The sequence below is a fragment of the Convolutriloba macropyga genome, chromosome 1 (assembly GCF_964194025.1).
Source record: "Convolutriloba macropyga chromosome 1, txConMacr16.3, whole genome shotgun sequence".
NCBI lineage: Eukaryota > Metazoa > Xenacoelomorpha > Acoela > Convolutidae > Convolutriloba > Convolutriloba macropyga.
The window spans coordinates 18,907,763-18,926,971 of NC_134468.1; the positions used below are offsets into that span (position 1 = coordinate 18,907,763).

The 19,209-nt window shown below is 34.5% G+C and overlaps 4 protein-coding genes across 5 annotated transcripts in view; 1 reads left to right on the forward strand and 3 right to left on the reverse strand.

Annotated features, from left to right (window-relative positions):
- Window positions 1-13,124, reverse strand: part of LOC142336085 (SID1 transmembrane family member 2-like) — a 37,482-nt gene extending 24,358 nt beyond the window's left edge. The window contains exons 1-5 of one of the 2 annotated variants that reach the window (XM_075384620.1): window positions 12,790-13,124; window positions 8,366-8,542; window positions 4,774-4,978; window positions 4,245-4,473; window positions 3,735-4,017 (exon numbers count right to left, since the gene is read on the reverse strand). In XM_075384620.1, coding sequence (XP_075240735.1) covers window positions 3,735-4,017; window positions 4,245-4,473; window positions 4,774-4,978; window positions 8,366-8,542; window positions 12,790-12,895 — 1,000 coding nt within the window. In that variant the 5' untranslated portion in view covers window positions 12,896-13,124. Of the gene's footprint in view, window positions 1-3,734; window positions 4,018-4,244; window positions 4,474-4,773; window positions 4,979-8,365; window positions 8,546-12,789 lie in introns of both variants that reach the window. The other variant, XM_075384611.1, reaches the window with a different exon arrangement.
- Window positions 1-19,209, forward strand: part of LOC142336124 (proteasome subunit beta type-2-like) — a 344,687-nt gene that overhangs the window by 64,917 nt on the left and 260,561 nt on the right. The gene's annotated exons all lie outside the window — the stretch shown is intronic.
- LOC142336115 (phospholipase A and acyltransferase 3-like) overlaps window positions 1-19,209 on the reverse strand; it is a 302,707-nt gene that overhangs the window by 32,892 nt on the left and 250,606 nt on the right. The window lies entirely within an intron of this gene.
- Window positions 14,541-17,636, reverse strand: LOC142334789 (STING ER exit protein-like). Its single transcript, XM_075383128.1, has 3 exons — window positions 17,304-17,636; window positions 16,636-16,883; window positions 14,541-14,679 (listed from the first exon to the last, which is right to left on the reverse strand). Exons 1-3 carry the CDS (start codon window positions 17,634-17,636, stop codon window positions 14,541-14,543), a joined length of 720 nt encoding a protein of 239 aa, XP_075239243.1.

Here is a 19,209-nt window from a genome sequence, read left to right on the forward strand (position 1 = left end):
ATCAATTCATTGCCTCAGGAAGTTACTGGAATTCCTATTTTAAGTATTAAAGAGTTTCACTGGCTCATAAAGATCCATAAACTTCTAACTTGATAAAAATGTTCCGAAAATTTGTAAAAAAAAATTCAAAAGTATTTATAAAACTTGTTAAAAATTTCTTAAAAAATTGATAGAAGTCGTGATATTAAAATCTTGATAAAAATTCCTTTACATCAAGAAACTATGCACTACCCTATTATCAAACACTAGAGGCGGTTCCCTGACTCTGGCTAAAAAATTGAAAACCGCAAATTTTAAAAGAAAAGTTTCCAGATTTCGCAGAGAAAAAATGTTCAGACAATTTTGCCTATCGAGTTCTGTCATGTAACCTATTTGCAAAGCTCTTTTAACTCGGAATAGGACAAAAATAATCATATATTTTAAAAACAATTGTAATTTTTAACACAAACTTGCTAAAAATCATGATATTATCTTCAAAACCATTTCATTGCAACAAGAAGCTAACTGGAATCCCTATTTTAAGTATTAAATAGTTTCACTGGCTCATAAAGTTCCATAAACTTGTAACTTGATAAAAATGTTCCGAAAATTTGTAAAAAAAAATTCGAAAGTATTTATAAAAAATTTTAAAATTTTTTAAAAAAAATTGCTAAAATTCGTGATAATAAAATCTTGAAAAAAATTTCATTTCATCAAGAAACTATGTACTAAGCTATTATGAAACACTAGAGGAGGTTCCGTGACTCTTGAGGCTGAAGGAACCTAAAAATGATCCAAAAAAAATTCGGAAGACATGAAAATAATTCCAAGTAATATAAAAAAAATTGTTAAAATTTGTAAAACTAAAAAGTTGAAAACAAATCCATGGCCAATAAAAAAATTTTAATTAACTTATTATCAAACGTTTGAGGAAGTTTTCTGGCCCCTAGGTCTGGAAAAACTTGAATAACGACAATGTCAAAAAATTGAAAAAAAAAGTTTTGTCAAAAAAAAATGCTAAAATTCGTGATGTTAAAACGTTTAAAACGATTCCATTACCCCTAGAAAAAAATATTAAAATTAATATGAATTTGGTGTTTTTGTTTGGATTACGAAAACATAGAGCTCATAAAATGGTCACAAAAATGACTTCAGTCTTGCAAAAAGAACCTTTATCAGCCTCAATTTTCGACTGGTCCCACAAAAAAAATCGAATATTGACGAAAAAACATAAAAATTTGCAACATTTGGGCTCCTAAAAAAGACCTTTTATTCTTAAACAAAGGCCTTCCCAGTAGCTTCACCACACTAAGCACTTGAAGGACTACTAAACGTGGCTAAGGGCCTCTAATGAAACTTAATTCCCGTTGAGCGCTACCTGTTTACACCGTTTTTAAGAACGAAAAGTCAAATGGGTCAGACGAAAAATCGGTCAAGCAAAAAAATCGCATAAAAAAGGGCAACTGGACTAATATAATTGCTACAAACTTCGTTTGAGAGCAATTAATAAGTTTCACTAACAAAAGTACTTTTAATACTTTCTAATTTTCGATCAACAGTTTTCACCATTGAATTCGTTTTTTATTCCAAATTGTTCCTTGTTCAATCGGTGAAAGATCACAAATAAAAGTTGTTATTCGTGCCATCATCGACTCAGTAGATTTTTATTAAGCTTCACTATTGGTAGAATGGTGACTTCGCTTGAGGATCGCTTTTTTTATCTGCTCACATTTTCTGTATTATTTTTGTAGTCAATTCAATTGCTTTTCTAGTCAACTGTAGTCAAATGCAAGCCTTATTTTGTAGTCGATTGCATCTCGGAGAGTAAAGGTGTCAAATCAGTTTGTGTATTCCGGTAATCACGCTTTCCTCATATGACTTTTCACTAAATTTAACACCACCTGAGATCTCAATCAAGAACTGATTTTCTCAAGGTTTTCTTTTTTCTAAATTGTTCAAGTTAATTTGCTTAATTGATAGAATCATCTTCAACTCATTTTTATTCAAAATTCCCCACAATTTTGGTTCTCGTTCTTAATTCACAATATTTGTGACTGTCTCAAATTAGTTGAAATGACGTTTTTTAAGCGTTCTTATCATTTCCAAAGTTCAGCGATTTCAAAAATCGGTAGGATTATTTTATTTTGATGTTGTTTATAATAATTGTTTTGAGTCCAATTGAAGTTAATAGCTTTCAAATAAACCATTTCGCCCACTCTCTATTTGTATAATTTCTTTGAGTTACTATTCTTCACCTGTCGGACTATTTTTTGTCCAGCTCTTTTCGTTATACAGTTTTTTAATCTAGTTACCGCTTTCGCTTTAACGCTTTAAGTTTTATTCAGGCACTCTAGTTCCGATGCATAAAACAGATGTATACCAGCAAAAAAAGCAACCAACGGAGCAACTTTTTTGACATGCTGTAAATTTAGCCTCAATCGATATAATTTAGAGTAGTCATAGGAAATCAATTTGATTAAGTGTACAGTAATGCTGCATTCGTGAAACATAACCTGATGGCTGCACACAGGACTTCCTGAAAAAGTTAATTGATTAGGGGGCAGTTTTAAAACATAACCGACCACCGTCGGAAGAATTTCTCTCGGACGAATAGTGGGAGCTCTAACCTATTGAGCCTGCTTCAGTCGGGGAGCGGGGGACTAAAATCGCTAAGGGTGCTTCAAATGACGTGATTTGAGGTTATTATATACCACTAATTTAAAGTGAAGAAATGGCACTATTTTTGACGCAATTTTCAATTGACTGTTAGTAGTGAAGTGCAGCCACTTGAGTTCAGCTGCTGACACGTGTGAATGAGAGAAATTTGGATTACGCAAAACGCAAAAAGTCAGAGCGCAAAAATCACTCGAAAAGTCAAACCGGTCGACAAAAACTTTGCATAAAAAAGACCGACACGTTTACAATACTTGCTTCAAACTTCGAGAGCAATTATGCAATTCTGCATATTTTCTAAACTATTTGTTTGTTTGCTTTTGAATAAGCAAGAAAACATTTTAGTTGTAGAAAATATTGAAATTTCTACAGCCATTTGTGCTAAGCTTTGAAGAGAATGAATTTACCGTGAAGACTATCATTTACAATTATTTGAATTGCGAGTCAATCAAATTAACGTTGAAATATTTCTCAAAGTCTGTTTCTCAAAAATTACAAAGAAATTCCAGCGAAACTGATCAAGCAAAATGGAAACCGACAAGGACACAAAATTCAGACTTTTTTGTTTTAAACTGGTTTATGTTGGTATCGTAGCACAGCCCTTCTAGACGATTTTCAAAAAATTAGAAAGAAATGTTCCTTTGCAATTGGTTTACTCGGGCCTATTTAGTTCCTCGACTTATAATACGGTTGCCCTTTTGCCGGAAGCTTGCTGAACCAGAAATTATATTGCCGAGGAAAACTTTCTTACGATTCAGATATGATGCATTAACATTCTGTGCAACGCACAGAACAAGAGAGCCTTCTTGTTGTAGCATACTTGCGAGTAAACCAACCAGCTGGAGAAAACCCTTCTGCAATGACGCATTTCACATTCATATAGGATTGACAGTTTTGATTAAATTTGTCAGTTTTGACTGCATATTCCAAAGATGATGCCTAAACACTATGCGATGTTGTCATTTTGTAACATGCCATACAGCAAGTGCAATGCTGCAGAAAAGCAAAAGTGGAGACTTGTCAAATTGGATATACCACTAGACTGAGTTTTACGGCTGAAAACGAATACTAAGGCTACTAACTCTCTCCAATCTTGCTGATTGTCACATTCACACGTTTAGACTGTCCTTTAGAGAATATGCTCAAAACACCATCACCAACATCTACTTCTGGTCTGTACATTAAAGCAGACTGTTTCGCATGTAGAGTGGCGTACGAGAAAGAGGGACGACCAGGAGGTGCCCCCGAAAGCGACAGAAAAGGGGCTGTGAGAGGATAAAGCGAGTGGTCTGAACTCGAACAGGAATGGACCGAGGGCACAACTATCACAACTATGAAGAACCAGTGAGACTTCAGCTCTCTTTTCTAAAACATCATATTTGCACTTGTCCTTCGTTTTTTTTGCAAATTTTTTAAAATCCTTTTATATCACATTTATTTCACTAAAACTTTTTGCTTTAAAGACATTGTTTCTACGGAGCATGGAGTAAGACAACTAGAGCGTTTTTATTATTGAGTAACACTGACTTTTTAGTATTAAAATGTCATGGCAGAGCGGAATTCAGTCGACCAGCTACTTAATCAGCTCTAACCGAGACGGCAATTCCCGCTTTTTTGGTGAAGTACTGATGGAATCCCTCGTAGGCAACGTCATCTGCCTGATCGTAGACGGGACACAAGGCATTCTGTACTGAGACAATAGAGCAGAGCTCGTCCTCTGACTCAAACTTCACTAGCACCGTGTCTTCGTCAGACTGCAGTTCATAAGGCAGCACTTGGGGCTGAGAAGGCGAGGCCATTAGATTGCCTTCTTGTGTTGCTCTGAAACAATATCACTATTATATTATACTGATATAATATACTATTATTATATTATATTGCCAATACTTGCGAATTACTCATAATAAAAAGTTTTGTTGTTCTTGAGATTTATCGAAATTTTCAAAAACTAAATCAGATCTATTCTTCGCTCTTCTCCTTTTCATGAAATTCTAATAACTCACTGATGCTTTTTAACTTGCCAGCCCATGATCGTTGCTCGCATTTTGTTTATATAGTAGTGAATAGATGTTTATATAGTAGTGAAATCCCAGACTTAAGAAAAGACTGGACTAAACTTACTTGAGCTGATACGTATCGATGACTTTTGTAGCAAGAGAAAAATTGTACGAGACATTGGACAGTGTTGAAATTCCAATGAAGAATGTATTCAGTTCTGAGGATACATCGGGTGGGGTGCAGAGGGTACGCGAGACATCGCTGTATACTCTATCCCCTATCACCACTGGCACTTGGAATGACATGATATTCTGACTGGTTCTCAGCACTAAACATTCATCAATATTAATCATTTACTGATAACTTATATTGTGAGTGAGGAGACACTTAAGCAGCTCTTTGGACAGATTTCTTAAAAAGTAGCTAGTCAATTTTAATCAAAATGTCCTGGATGGGCACGCATTGAAATGACCAGAATTTTGAACATCGCTTTTGAATTTAAATCTTGAGTGAGACATACAAAATCTGATTTATCATAAAAGTCACAAATTTTACCGCAAACCCTCCGAGCCCATTTGTGAGTTTAACGAATACATGGCATCAGATTACCGAAAAAATAGTAACCATATAGACCGCATGTACCTACTTGCACGACTGGAGACTCGAAAATTAAAAAAAATCATTCTCATTGATAAAAAAGACTGACCACAAGTGACCAAAACTTCAAAATGAAATCACGCATACAAATTCAATCTTTCAGCAACTGACGTCAAGACAAAAAGCTTTTCAAGCCAAGCCATTAATTACATTTTAAACAAAATTTAATTCAGTGGCGGAATGAACTAAAGCTAGAACTAAAGCTTCCCTTAAACACTGAGCTAAATAATCAAAAAAATTCCACACTCTAAACTCTATCAACATATAAGAATTATTAATCTTCGAGTCAAAAAACAAGAGTCCGAATTAAATGCGGTAGATAACGTGGCTAGCTGTTAAGTAACGCATTATAATTGATCTTCAGATAAACTTTTGCAGTGCCTTGAGTAACCGTTAGTTACATTTGTCTAACAGTCAAGTGGCAAAAAAGATCTCCGATACTTTTTCAATGCTGTAAATCATTTCCTACAAAAAAATTAGAAAGAGAAGTTCAGCAGAGCAAATATCAACAGATAAAACCATTTCAATGAAGTTCGAGAGATAATTAAAAAAAGAAACATCATCTTGACAGCCTTTAAAGACGAGTACGTGCCTTCTATTATATAGAGTGAAATTCAAAAATATAATGAAATTTCCAAGGGAGATCAACACCCGCTCGTGCTAAAAGTTTAAAACACAATTGTTTGTTTAAAGGACACAAAGCTCCGGACTGTCAATCTGAGTTTCGCTGTACAGCAATAATTGTGGCTGCAATCACCACTAGACTCTTCACAGCGCCACGATTACAAATCAATACCAAACAACGAATGCCCTCAGAAGTCATTCAATTAACGAAAAATTTGAAAAATGATTCAGACGATAAGAACACTTGAGTAAAATGAGCAGCATTTGGTCTAAGAACAAAAACCAGCTTCAGATTATTCCAGTCCCTTTTTTACCGGCCCACAAAATATTCCTCTTTCTGTTAACCATTTTTGGTTGGACAATAACTGGTCCTGACAGATTGAAGAAAAACAAAAAAGATGAGAGATTTCCCAATTTAATTGATGTTTTAAGAAAGTTGGGAGTTTTCTCAAATGTTAACAAATCTTAGGAAGTTCGATAATCAAAGTTCTCCCCTAGAAAAATTAACAAATTGTTCACAAGAACATTGTTCACAAAATTAGGCGGCACAAAATCAGCCTGTTATGCAAACAAAATGCAAAGTTGTGTAATGGTACAACTTCAAATGCTCACCCAGACGCTTAAGATCAAACTGACAAAAGTATACCATGAAATGCTGACCAAAGATGTAAAAAGTCTGGTGTTCGTTGAATTCTTTTACCCAATTAAATATTTTTCATTGGCTAAACAAAAAAGTACTATGAAAGGATTGGTAAAACTATTTAGAAAAAAATCATTTAGAAAATAAAAAATCGAAGAAGACTTTAAAAATTCATGTCAAATTGCCGCATGTGACCGAAAAACCACAAGCGAATTTTTGTTCAAACAAATTTTTCTCACTCCACTCAAAAGCAGAGCAAAAAAATTTACGCCGCAAAAACAATCGCCTTTTCGCTCCACCTCCTGTATCAGTGTGACCAAAATCATCACTTCAATTTGACTTCAAAAATCATGAAAATGTGTGAACAGATATTAAAAACATAACCGGGAGAATTCCGGGAACGACTCGGAGATCCCTAAACCAAAAATAACTAGACTGCCTGTCGAAAAACTAGTTTTGTGATGGCAGTGAGCATCAAAGAACAGAGAAGACTATATTAAATGAAATAAAAAAATTAACTCAAAATTAAATCAGTGAGCTTCAATGCACAGAAAAGACTATCTTTAATGAAATAAACAAAATTTAAGTAAAAGTAAATCAAACCAAAAGAGTACAAAAATTCAATTACGTTTTCAATTTTTACAAGTAAAAATACAAAGGGAAAACATTACTTCAAGCAATCGAGACAACTTTACTGCTGACACAAATTTGGCGAAGCTAAAATAAGCAGAAAAGCATCTCTAATTTTGAAAAAAGCAAAAAAACTAAGAAATTAGGAACAATTTGTCAACTGCCGGCGAGAATTAAGTTAATTCAGTTACAAGTAAAGGCAATAAAACACAACAACGGGCCAAAGCTCACTAAAATAGCCTTAAAACCGGAGAATTAGTTGAAAAACCTTAAAATTAGCTTTTGAAATCACTCCTTTTAATAACCAAAAACCTTCGAAACGCTATCAAAAAAATTAAACGCTATGAAAATGATAACTTTTTAAAACAACAAAGAAGTTTGAAAAACCGCTCGAAAAAGCCGCACAAACAACAAAAATTGCTCGCTTAGAGAAAATTGTTTCACACCTGCATTTCTCGCTAAGTTTCAAAAAAAGACATGAACAAAAGAACCACTCTCTCGTTTCAGTTTAAAAAAATTGAAGAGCGGAGAAAAGAGAGAGTGGTTCTTTTGTTCAAGTCTTCTTTTGAAACTTAGCGAGAAATGCAGGTGTGAAACAATTTTCTCTAAGCGAGCAATTTTTGTTGTTCGTGCGGCTTTTTCGAGCGGTTTTTTAAACTTCTTTGTTGTTTTAAAAAGTTATCATTTTCATAGCGTTTAATTTTTTTGATAGCGTTTCGAAGGTTTTTGGTTATTAAACTTTTACAAACTTTATTCACTCCCTGAACTTCCGGTTTTCTTGCTCGCTCACTTATCAAAAAAAAACCATAAAGACACTTCGGGTCTTAAAAGTAGAAAATCATGAAGCCTCTTCGAGTATTAAAAACGAAACCACAAATCTCTTCGAGTCTTAAAAAAGGCAGCGCCCCAATACAATTCAAATTCTTTGAGTTTTAAAAATAGGCTATTAAATAAATTAAAATACACATTGCTATATAAAAATAGTATAAACATCGATTTCCTGAAATTTTCAAGCAATTATCTTTGCGGATTTTAAACTCTACAATCAGCTGGGGTCTGAAGGTCAGCTTTTCTCTCAGGTATTAAATATGCGATTTAAAAAATATTTGAAGATCGCATCCATCAAAGTAACAATTTCTTATTACTAAGGTTAAATTCAAATACCTGCGAACACGGGTGGCTGCTCTCGATCATACTCTCCGAAGACAGACAGCTCTATTTGTATGTTTTCATGAAGTCGCACCCGAACGTGTTCGAACTTGAACACAATGCCAGAGTCGTCCATCTGTGACACTGAGTCATTGTATCTCTTATTCACTTTCGCTTTCCTCTCACGACTCACTACTAAATAAGATACAAAATGGTCTTTTCAACAAAGCTGCAAGTTCCCTGTTTCTCACTTATAGTGGACTGGGTCAGCTGAAAATGACAGATCAATGACAGTCTAACATTGAGGGGTTGGAATTTCTGCAGCAAAAATTGGAGTCATTTGCAATCTTAGAAACCATAGCCAGTAGACTTCCGAATAGCCGCAATAGACGCTTGTGGCCTTCCATGAAATTGAAACAACTAAAGAAATAAGATACAGATTGACCACCAGTCCTTTAGACCACTAGACTTTTTGGGTTAAACTCGGACTGTCATTTTTATGAGACACATACGCTCTATAAGGAAGAAGCCCTAATAGAGCTTTTTTAAAATTAATATTCGAAATCAAAAACTGAATACTCTAATAAGCAAGAATTAGGGCATATACATTTGGCACTACTTAGATGCACACTATTAATCTTTAACAAGTAAATTTTCATAAAGTTTAAAGTTCATTAAGTGATTTCAGAAGTCATTTTTTTGAGAGAGGTAGGTCACGCAATTGACCAAAAAGCAGAACAAGTGACGTCACGCGCACAAATTTTAACTGCAAAGCATTAGAGGTTACTGAAATTGAAAACGTCAATGGTCGCAAGTATCATCGATGGAGACGACAAACTAAAAACACAGCCGAAAGAATTCTGGAAACGACTCGTCTTCGTCAAAGAAATACGTTTTAAATCAACTGGCTCCTACTAAAGTGACTACTAAAACAAAACAAAAAAATCAGTCAAAAAATTAAGATAGCCAATAAAATAATCAACTGAGCTAAAAAAAATGCATTACACTGATATATAAAACAAGCCGAAGTTTTTGTACGCAATTGAAAACATTAAAGTACGCGAGTAGCAAAAGTCAAGCAATGTTAGGCCCCCAAAAATTTCTTTTAGAAGAAAAATTTCAATACTGCAAGAAATAGTCAAAAATTGTTACAAAATTTATCAATTTCCGTAATTTCTCTCAATGGAAACACTATTTTTCAATATAAAAACACTAATCAATTGGTAACTAAAAAACGTTGCCGCTTTATCTATAAAGATTCGTTGTCGCTTAAAATCACACTGAACGCGATAACTAAACAATGACCAAAAAAATAATCAAATCAAAATTAATCATGGAAAGGACTAAAGGGACAGAACAATATCCAAACACAAAATTATATGTTACCAAAACAAATTCCTTAGAATATATGCTGACATATTTGTAAAAGTGAAACTAGCAGAACCTCAGTGCCATATTATATTATATAAAACCAATTGCCAACAAAACTTCAAAAATTCAACAGAAGACAAACATTATTTGTTCAAATCGATAATTATGAATTCAACAAAAAGAGGGCGAATGAAACTAGGTCTTAGGACAATGTTAGAAAGAAAAATCCTAGAAATTGTAAACTACATACAATGTGAAAAAGTTTAAAAAATCAAAATTTCGGATTTTTTGTTATTACGACATCCAGGTTGAAGAAAAATCCATATCCATATTCAAATCTCAAAAAGAAGTGAAAACAGCTCAATTGCGAAACAGAAAAGATTTGAAAATAATCAAAATCGGGTAATAATTTTCACTGAATTTTAAATAGTTACCCCCAAAACCAATTCAATTAGCAACAAAAGGATACCAAAAACACCGCTGGCTCACCGGAAGACTTTTATGGTAATTAAACTCAAAAGTACAAACAAGAAAATTTGACAAAAACCGCTAAAATCTGATTAGTATGTGTACAATTTTATTAAAAAAACACCACGTCAAAATGAGGCATCCAAATCAGGAATTATCAGAAAAACGTTGATATATTTAATATATTGATTAAAGTCCGTTCAGAGGGCTAAAATGAATAAATTAATGGAAGAAGCAAAAATTGCCAAAAAAGAGAAATATGGGCCCATTTAGCACTTGAAACGCATAATTAGGTTCTCTAAAACGTTGTGGTATCGATTTCAGATGGTTCCATATTCATGCGGCATCGATCAAAATTTGCTTCTACGAAAAACCAAGTGATAAATTAAAAAAATATTTGGGCTAAATCGACGAAAACATGGCTAAAAACTGTCAAATATATGCTCCAATCTCTCATACTCTTCAAAGTCAAAAAGTCAATCACTGAACACAGCGCATAATAAAAAATTTCTCTCGCTCAGAACAAGTTTAGTTCACACGGTAATTCTATTCACTTTCACTATTAGGTCAAAACGCCGCCTGAACAAACAGTACTTCCGGTAAAAAAAAACCTTAAGAACATAGCCGGAAGACTTCCGGAAACGAGTCAAAGAGTCGTCTTCGTGAAAGATTCACTTTTTAAATCAACTTGTTCCTACTAAAGTGACTACTAAAATCATTCACAAATTGAAGATAGCCCACAAACCAACTGAACAAAAAAATACATTACTCTCAAATGTAAAACAAGCCCAAAAGTTTGTACGCAGTTGAAAATATTGAAGTACACGAGCAGCAAAACGAAGCTATTTTTGACTCCCAAAACATTATTTCGGAAAAATTTGAATACTGTCAGAAATGGCAAAAAATATCTATTTCCGTAAGTTCTCTCAATCGAAACAGTATTGTACAATAGAAAAACAGTAATCAATTGTTAACTAAATAAACTTCGTCGCTTTAACTATAAATTTTACATATCTCTTTAGATCACGAACGCGAAAAAACTAAACGATGACAAAAATTAATCAGACCGAAATTAAACATGACAAAGACTAAATAGACAACAAAATTCACACCCATGTAATTGTTCAAAATTTGTAAAAGTGAAGCTAGCAAAACCACAGCGGCATATGTTAAGTAAAATCATTTGCAACAAAACTTTAAAAGTTCAAAGGAAAAGACAAAAATTATTAGTTCAAATCGAAAACTTTTAATTAATTAAAGGCAGGGCGAATAAAACTATAGGTCATAGGAGAGGGTTAGAAGAAAACATGCTAGAATTCGGAGAATAGATGCATTGTGAAACAGTTTGTAAAACTAATTCCCAATTTATGAAAAATCAAAAATCTAAATTGGAAACTCTATTCAAAACACAAAATCGTAGTAAAAAACACGGATTTATTGTTATTAATCAATCGAGGTTTAAAAACATTACATAGCCATCTTCCTGTTTCAGTAAGAAGTGAAAACAGCTCAATTGCCAAACAGTAAAACAATTTGAAAATGTTCAAAATATGGTAAAAACTTTCACTAAATTTTAGAGTTATCACCAAAACCTATTCAATTAGCGACAACACGAAACCAAAAAATACCGATTACGCACCAACTTTTTATGGTAAAAAAAACTCGAAGTAAAAACAAAAAAACCTAGAAAATATTGACAAAAACTGCCAAAATCGGATTACTATGTGTACAATTTTATTAAAAAAAAACACCTCCCGACAAAAAGAGGCATCCAGTTCAGTAAGTATCAAAAATACGTTGACATATTTACTAATTTTATACGAAAAAGTCTGCTCAAAGAGCCAAAAACGAAGAAGTTAAGGAAAAAAAGCCAGAAATTGATTTACAAAATTTGGAACATGGGCCAATTTTGCACTTGAAAGGAATTATCAAGCTGGTATCCATTTCAGATGGTTGCATATCCAAGCGGCATCGACCAGAATATAATTCTACAAAAACAGTTAAAATTAAAAAATGGGGTAAAATGGGCGGAAACACGGCGAAAAACAGTGATATATATTGCGCCAATCTCTCAAAAACTCTTTTCAAAGTCAAAAAGTCATCATTCACCAAACGCAGCGCATGATCAAAAAACTTCTCTCGCTCAGAAGAAGTTAGTTCACACAGTCATTTTACTCACTTTCACTAATAGGTCAAAACGCCGCCTGAACATATAGTACTTCCGGTAAAAAAAACTTGAGAAAATCAATACTCCTCTTTGAGTAGAAAAAACTACGACGTCCCCAATAATAGCATAGCCGGTATCGGTTCGCGGCTATTAATAAAAAGCTTTCATCTACGTAGGATGTTTACCTATTTACCTCGAAATCAACGCCATATAAAAAATTCTCCGTGAAAAGATACAGACTAATTTTAGTCACATAAGGCCCGCCAGAGGCTCTAAATTATACAACAAATAACCATTTAATAACTATTGTCATATATACTTAGCGGACATCTTATTGTTGAACATAACGTGTACAATTGACACCTCTTACGTTCATCATAAATCTCGTTTGATAAGGTCTATCGATACTGTACTGCTTAATTAAGCGACTTACGTGTTTCGCCAAACTTTCCATTCGCTTCCTCGCCGGAAGGCAAACTACATTTAGTCAACATCACTACACAACACAGAAAGGATGCAGTTCTGAAGCTCAACTCCATCTTATCGATAACAAGGCACGTTTCAATTCGTCTTCGATTGAATTTGAATTATTGGAGTAGTTGATGAACTCGTTTGCTTAGTTCGAAAGCCGCTTATGGCACAACGTACACATAGTTGATACAAAGAGCATAAATGATAAATTATACAAATTGGTACAAAATGAGATGATAGAGGTAATAGGTTGTTGCTATTGCTGAATAAATGCGCTCGCACCCATTTCTCGCATGGTGATCTGAAAGAACAAGCACCTCTTTCAAGTAAACATGTTACGGCCCATGCAGTCTAACGCAACCACAGACCAAAAACAGTTATAGAACAGAACTGAAGAGAGTACAAATGACAAGTTTAAAGGATGTTGATCACCTCCGCTATTAATGGGTATGAAAACAGTTCACTCTTTGTTATGTAACTGACACAGAACATCAAAGTTGCCTATTGTCTACAAATTCGAGCCTAAGAAGTCATAACTTGTACCTAAACGGCCGCAGGAGCAAAATTACACCGCAAAATGCGAATGTAAGTTTATATGCGAATACAAATCAAAAGAAAAATCATGAGCTAATGATGATTCGTCGCAATTGGCGAGTGATTCACATCAGCGACTTATTGTAACATCGCTGTTATGATTCACTAATTAACTGTTGTGATGCAATCATTATCAGCTAATGATTAGTTTTAATTCATGTTCTGAGGCTTTCAACCGTGAGAGCCTCTCCAATAAAAAAAAGAGAACATAACCGACTAAACGTCGGAAGAATTGCTCTTGAACGACTAGTGGGAGCTCTAATCAATTGCAGCCTGCTTCAGTCGGGAGTGAGCCTAAATAGGACTAAGAAGTTCAATCGTGGGCTTCAAATAACCACATTAGAAGTTAACATATACCACTATAAAGATTTAAAGTAAAAAATGACACCAGTTTCGGCGCACTTTTCATTTGACTTTTAGCATTAAATTGCCGCCAATTGAGTTCAGCTGCTTGAAATTGTGATTGAGATAGAATTTTAGATCACACGAACTGCAAAAATTCCAGGGCGGCGTAAAAGCCACTCGAAAAGTCAAAACGGTCGAGCGAAAATTTTTCATAAAAAAGACACGTTTACAATAATTGCTTCTCTACGAGAGCAATTGAACATCTTTCTTCTGACAACATTAATTAATTACTCATTATATAAATTAAACTCATATCTCAAATGTTGCAAGTACGCCCATCTGCCTGCCACACCCCACCCCAAGATGGCGTTTGTATCATTGTAACTGAAAAGTCAAAATTATTTTTTGGCAACCAGCCTTCTATTAAGGTAAATTGGCATCATTTATTGTGCTGAGAGATAAAGATTACTTGAATCCAGTTCTTTAAAATTGACACATGTTTCCTCATTAAAACACATGATAAAAATTTTAACAAATTGAAACTACAATTTAAACAAAACTACAAATTGAAACAGCCAAACTGTCAGTTCATCTAAAATGCAGTTCGACTCGATAACAGACAACAATACAGCCAGGAGTCAAAAACGAACCTGCTAAGTCTTTTTATAGTTTTGGTTTAATCTCTCCTCTCTCGAATTCAATCCTGGCCTTCATTTTTTTGCTGCCAGGAAAGCACCCCTGTTGAAAAATCCATTTTCTCGGCATGTGTAAGATTCATTTGAAGAGGTTGTCAATCAAAGTTCCTTTGTACTTTTTGTGCTGGTCCTCGATAGCCGCCTGCTCTGCCATCTTCCGTTTCAATAGACCCCTCGCCTCCATCATTCGATACACCACCTTCGAATTCGCAGCATACCTGAAAAGAGGTGGCAAAAACTAATAAAAAAGTTTTTGTTTTGGCCAAATAAAGTAACCATCTTGTCTCAAAAAAATAATTCTAAAATCTCCGCCAAGCCTTGCTGTACAATTGCTTGATTGTGGTATATTGAAAGAATCTGGCATAAAATTTGACCGTTTTCGTAGTTATGAAAACCCATTTCTAATCTACTGTTTAGGTCAATTTTCTCTTTTAAAAATAACTTGAGAGTGAGGGGTTGTCACGCATGAACAAAGTAATTCAAAATGACACCAACCAACACCACGAAACAAAGGGCAAACATATAGAATCTTTTCTGTTTCGGCCTTTCTCCTTCATGAGCGCATGTTTATGCCCTCAGCTCCACTTTCAACTTTAGCACACTAACTTGCTATACAACATATTTTGCAATTCTGGTAATGAATAATAGAGGAGGCAAAATAAAAAACATAGCTGGCAGATTGCCAGAAAATAGCCGCAATAGATTCGTAGGTCGACAGTCTAAAAAAACAGTAAAAAAGACAGACAAAAAAATTTGTCTTTTCATTGAAGGCTGATCTGTTATATTTTGATTAAAAATCTGTACAAGTTATTGCTGCCTCTATTAGCTGATCTCAAATAACCTTAATTTAGAGTCACACACACCCATTTGACCTTATCTCTTTGAATTAAAGTAAATAAAAGTCAATTTCAAAGTGAGGAAGTCATTTTTGAGAGTGAGGTAAGTCAAGTGTGACCGAAACTTGATCACGCGAATGAACAAAAAAACTCGCTCCACTAAGATCGAACAATGAAGTCACGCATGCAATTCAGTTGAAATTGCATGAACGAATGAACAAAAAGTGGATGTGACGTCATATGGTCGTAACACAAATCATGACGACGAAATAAAACATAGCAGGACAAATCCTGACGTAAAATTCAAAGAATTTTCATTGACTAAACAGAAAAACTAGACTTAGAATGGACTATGAGTGAATTGAGAAAACCATTTTAAAAAAATCAGATCAAAAAAATAAGAAAAAAACAGAAAATCAATGTCAAAATGCCGCAAGTGAACAAAAAACCACTAGCGAGAAATTAAAATTTAATTCAAACAAAAAAATTAGGCCTACAAAAATCCGATCCAAAAAATCGAAAAAACAGTAAATATCAGAGTGAAATTGCCCCATGCGAACAAAAAACCACTACCGAGAAACCGAATTTTTGTTCAAACACCGTTTTCTCACCCTACTTTAAAATTAGAGCGAAAAAAATTCACCCGCAAAACCACTCGCTTTTTCGCTCCGTTTCCTGTTTCGGCGTGACCAAAATCACTACTCAATTTGACTTCAAAAATCATGAAAATGTGTGAACAGATCTTAAAAGACAGCGCCCCAATACAATTCAAATTCTTTGAATTGTAAAAAAAAACCAAGAGAAGGCCAATAATAGCCCAGCTATCGCTGTGCGGCTATTAAAAAACATACCGGCTAGTGTCAGACTAATTGATAAGACGAACAGAGCCGACAAACGTCAAAAAAATTCAACCACCATTCGGGGGCGATTGTAGCCTGTTTCAGAGGAAAACTAGATATAATTTTCATTAGACGGCTTCAATTGGTGCTATCAGAGCTTGAGACCACTACAATGATCTGAAAAAATGTGACCACTTTTGATATGAGTTTCAGTAGTAACATCAAGCAATTAAATTCAGCGATCTAAAATTCTGAATGCGAGGAATTTAGATGACGCAAAACAATTCAGTTATTATCCCAAAAGTCAATCAGGCAACCTTTGTTTGAGAGGAAAAAATGTGATCATAAGAGTATCACGAAGAGGGCTGAAAGCCTCACGTTGATTAAAGAGCGACACAAGTCTCTAAAATTGGGGGGATTTCATCTACTAAGGTACCAATTAATTATCACAAAATATTGATACGATGTAGTTTCTGAAGGTTCCATTATTGACACTTACGAATCAGCAATTTCCCTCTGTTCAATTTCATCCTCCTCATCTTCGATTGTGGAGACAGTGACTGACCCAGTTTTACCCTTATCATGCACATGTTTCTTCACCAACACCTTGCTACTCCTCTTTTTCGCTGCCTCGTTGTCGTCAATTTGATCATACACTGATCTCTTTGTAATCGTGTTGCCACTTGAACTAGCACCTGCTGAATCACCCCCCGTGACTGTTGGGTCAGATTCTAACAGCACGGAGCCCTGAAAACAAAACTTGCAAATTAAATGTAAACAGCTTGTCAATTTTCACTCACAAGAAACTTCGTGTCAGCTCAGATATATAAATCTACGCACTATAACTTTGGAGCTATTCGTTTTCGGCCTCACAGTGCCGTTTATGCCCCCAACCCCATTACAATTTATGTGTTCTGATACATTACGCTACTATGTTGCAGCACGTACAGCTGGGGCGTAAACTATGCCGGGGTGGGCAGAATATATCCAAAGTTGATTAAATCCGAAGGCAATTCTACTCTTCACATCCCTGAGCTGTTCAAAAAATGTCGTACGCACGTGCATTCAGCTCCTCTTGTTATGTTTTCTGCACTCATAAAACGCACAAACCAGTGTTTTCCTATATATTCTTTTCCATTTTCAGCATATTTGGTGACATCACATTACCTTGATTACAAACAGTGTCAATGTGTCGTCAACTTTGTGTCTGTAAAAGAGCAACAATTTGCACTTCTTGCATCGCTTTCTAAACTGATGTTCGATTCCGTCCTTCCATTTGAGGTACACTTCATCCGCGTTCTCGCACTGGATCTTGTGAGCATGTTTGGTGGCATCTATCACAGTGGCCTGATCGCGAGGTCTTACGGGTAACTTAGTAAGCACAGTATCAATGATGAGAACAATCTGTCCACACAAACAGTAATAGACGTGTAGAGGAGTAGATTCATCAACCTCTTCCTTCTTTCGTTCGTCTTCAACGTAATCTAAGATCTCTGGCATATTTTACTCTGAAAATAATTCAGATCCAAATAAACTGAATAATTCAGATCAACTGAATCCAAATAGTTAAGCAAGGACCACCAAAACACAAAAATAATTGCTTTTTAAAAACAAATGGCCTCAAAGTGGAAAAACAACTGAACAACTAGCTTCTCATTGAAACCATGAAATGGTTTCAAATTTCTTTAATCAGAAGGTCTTTGGCAATTGTCATTACTGAGACTAAGTACCGAGACAAAACTGTTAAAAGCATTATAAATAAACGGGAAACAACATTTTTATGCCTCATTAAGTAGCTAATGAGACCGTTCATTAACAATACTAATAAACAGTACAGCAAAAAAACGGGAGAACTCGAAAAATAAATGTTTTTGAACAGAACAACTTTGACAAATAAATTGAAACCTTAGCGATTAACTGAAACTGATTAATAGATTCATTTGCGTCTTTAGAAAACCAACGTGACTTGTTATTAATGGGACCAAGATACAGGACAAAAAGCAATAAAAACGGGCCGAATCGATTAAAAAAATAACTAGTACTTCACGAAAACAAATAGTGACAAAGTCATATAAACCAATAGCTACTCTTTGATGGATTCAAATTGGGTATACGCATTCTTGGATAAAATTATGAAGAAGAAAACAAATACGTTCACATGGATTCACAAACACGTGTAAACATAAGTGTACACAAGCTAACGCTTACAGGCATATAAGCACATATATGTGTTTGTATACTGGAGCACACAAGATCTATTCGGTTTTCTATTCGACTTTCGAATGCTACTACTTTCAAGTAACTAAAAAGACTAGGCGTATTAAGAAAAAAGCAAGTTCACCTTGAATAAAGTTTCACTCCGTAAAATTGGGGTTGCAACAATAAGGAGGCACAACAATGTGCGCTCGCACATAATACTCCGAACCCTATTATCTATAAACTCCAGAGCCCGAAAAGAAATAAAGTTCAATCTATGACTTGAAACATATATAGCCCGAGAAATTTACACTTGAGGAAAAAATCCATCAGTTCGCTAAATTGAAGTTCTGAAAAAATATTCAAAGCCCATCCCTCTCCAGGACACCATTTTATAAAGTTATAGAGATACAGAATTTTATATTTAATTTTATGTGCACTAAATAGGAACTAAAAAGAACATGACATCAAAGCAATTATATGAAACGATGTGTTCAGCTATCAATTCAAGTTGAATCCCATTGCCTTCAGTCTAAGTCCTTCATTTTGAATTCAGTTTTCGTAACAACCATGTACGAAAATTATCCAAAAAACAAGCTTTATCAAGGGAAACAGCTGAAAAAATAAATTAAGTCTGCTAATTAAAAAGTTTACCGAATCCATCAACTGTTTAAAATTTTTATTTAAATTTAATGTCACATGCCCGAAAAGAAATAAAGTTCAATCTATGACTTGAAACATATATAGCTCGAGAAATTTACACTTGAGGAAAAAATCCATCAGTTCGCTAAATTGAAGTTCTGAAAAAATATTCAAAGCCCATCCCTCTCCAGGACACCATTTTATAAAGTTATTGAGATACAGAATTTTATATTTA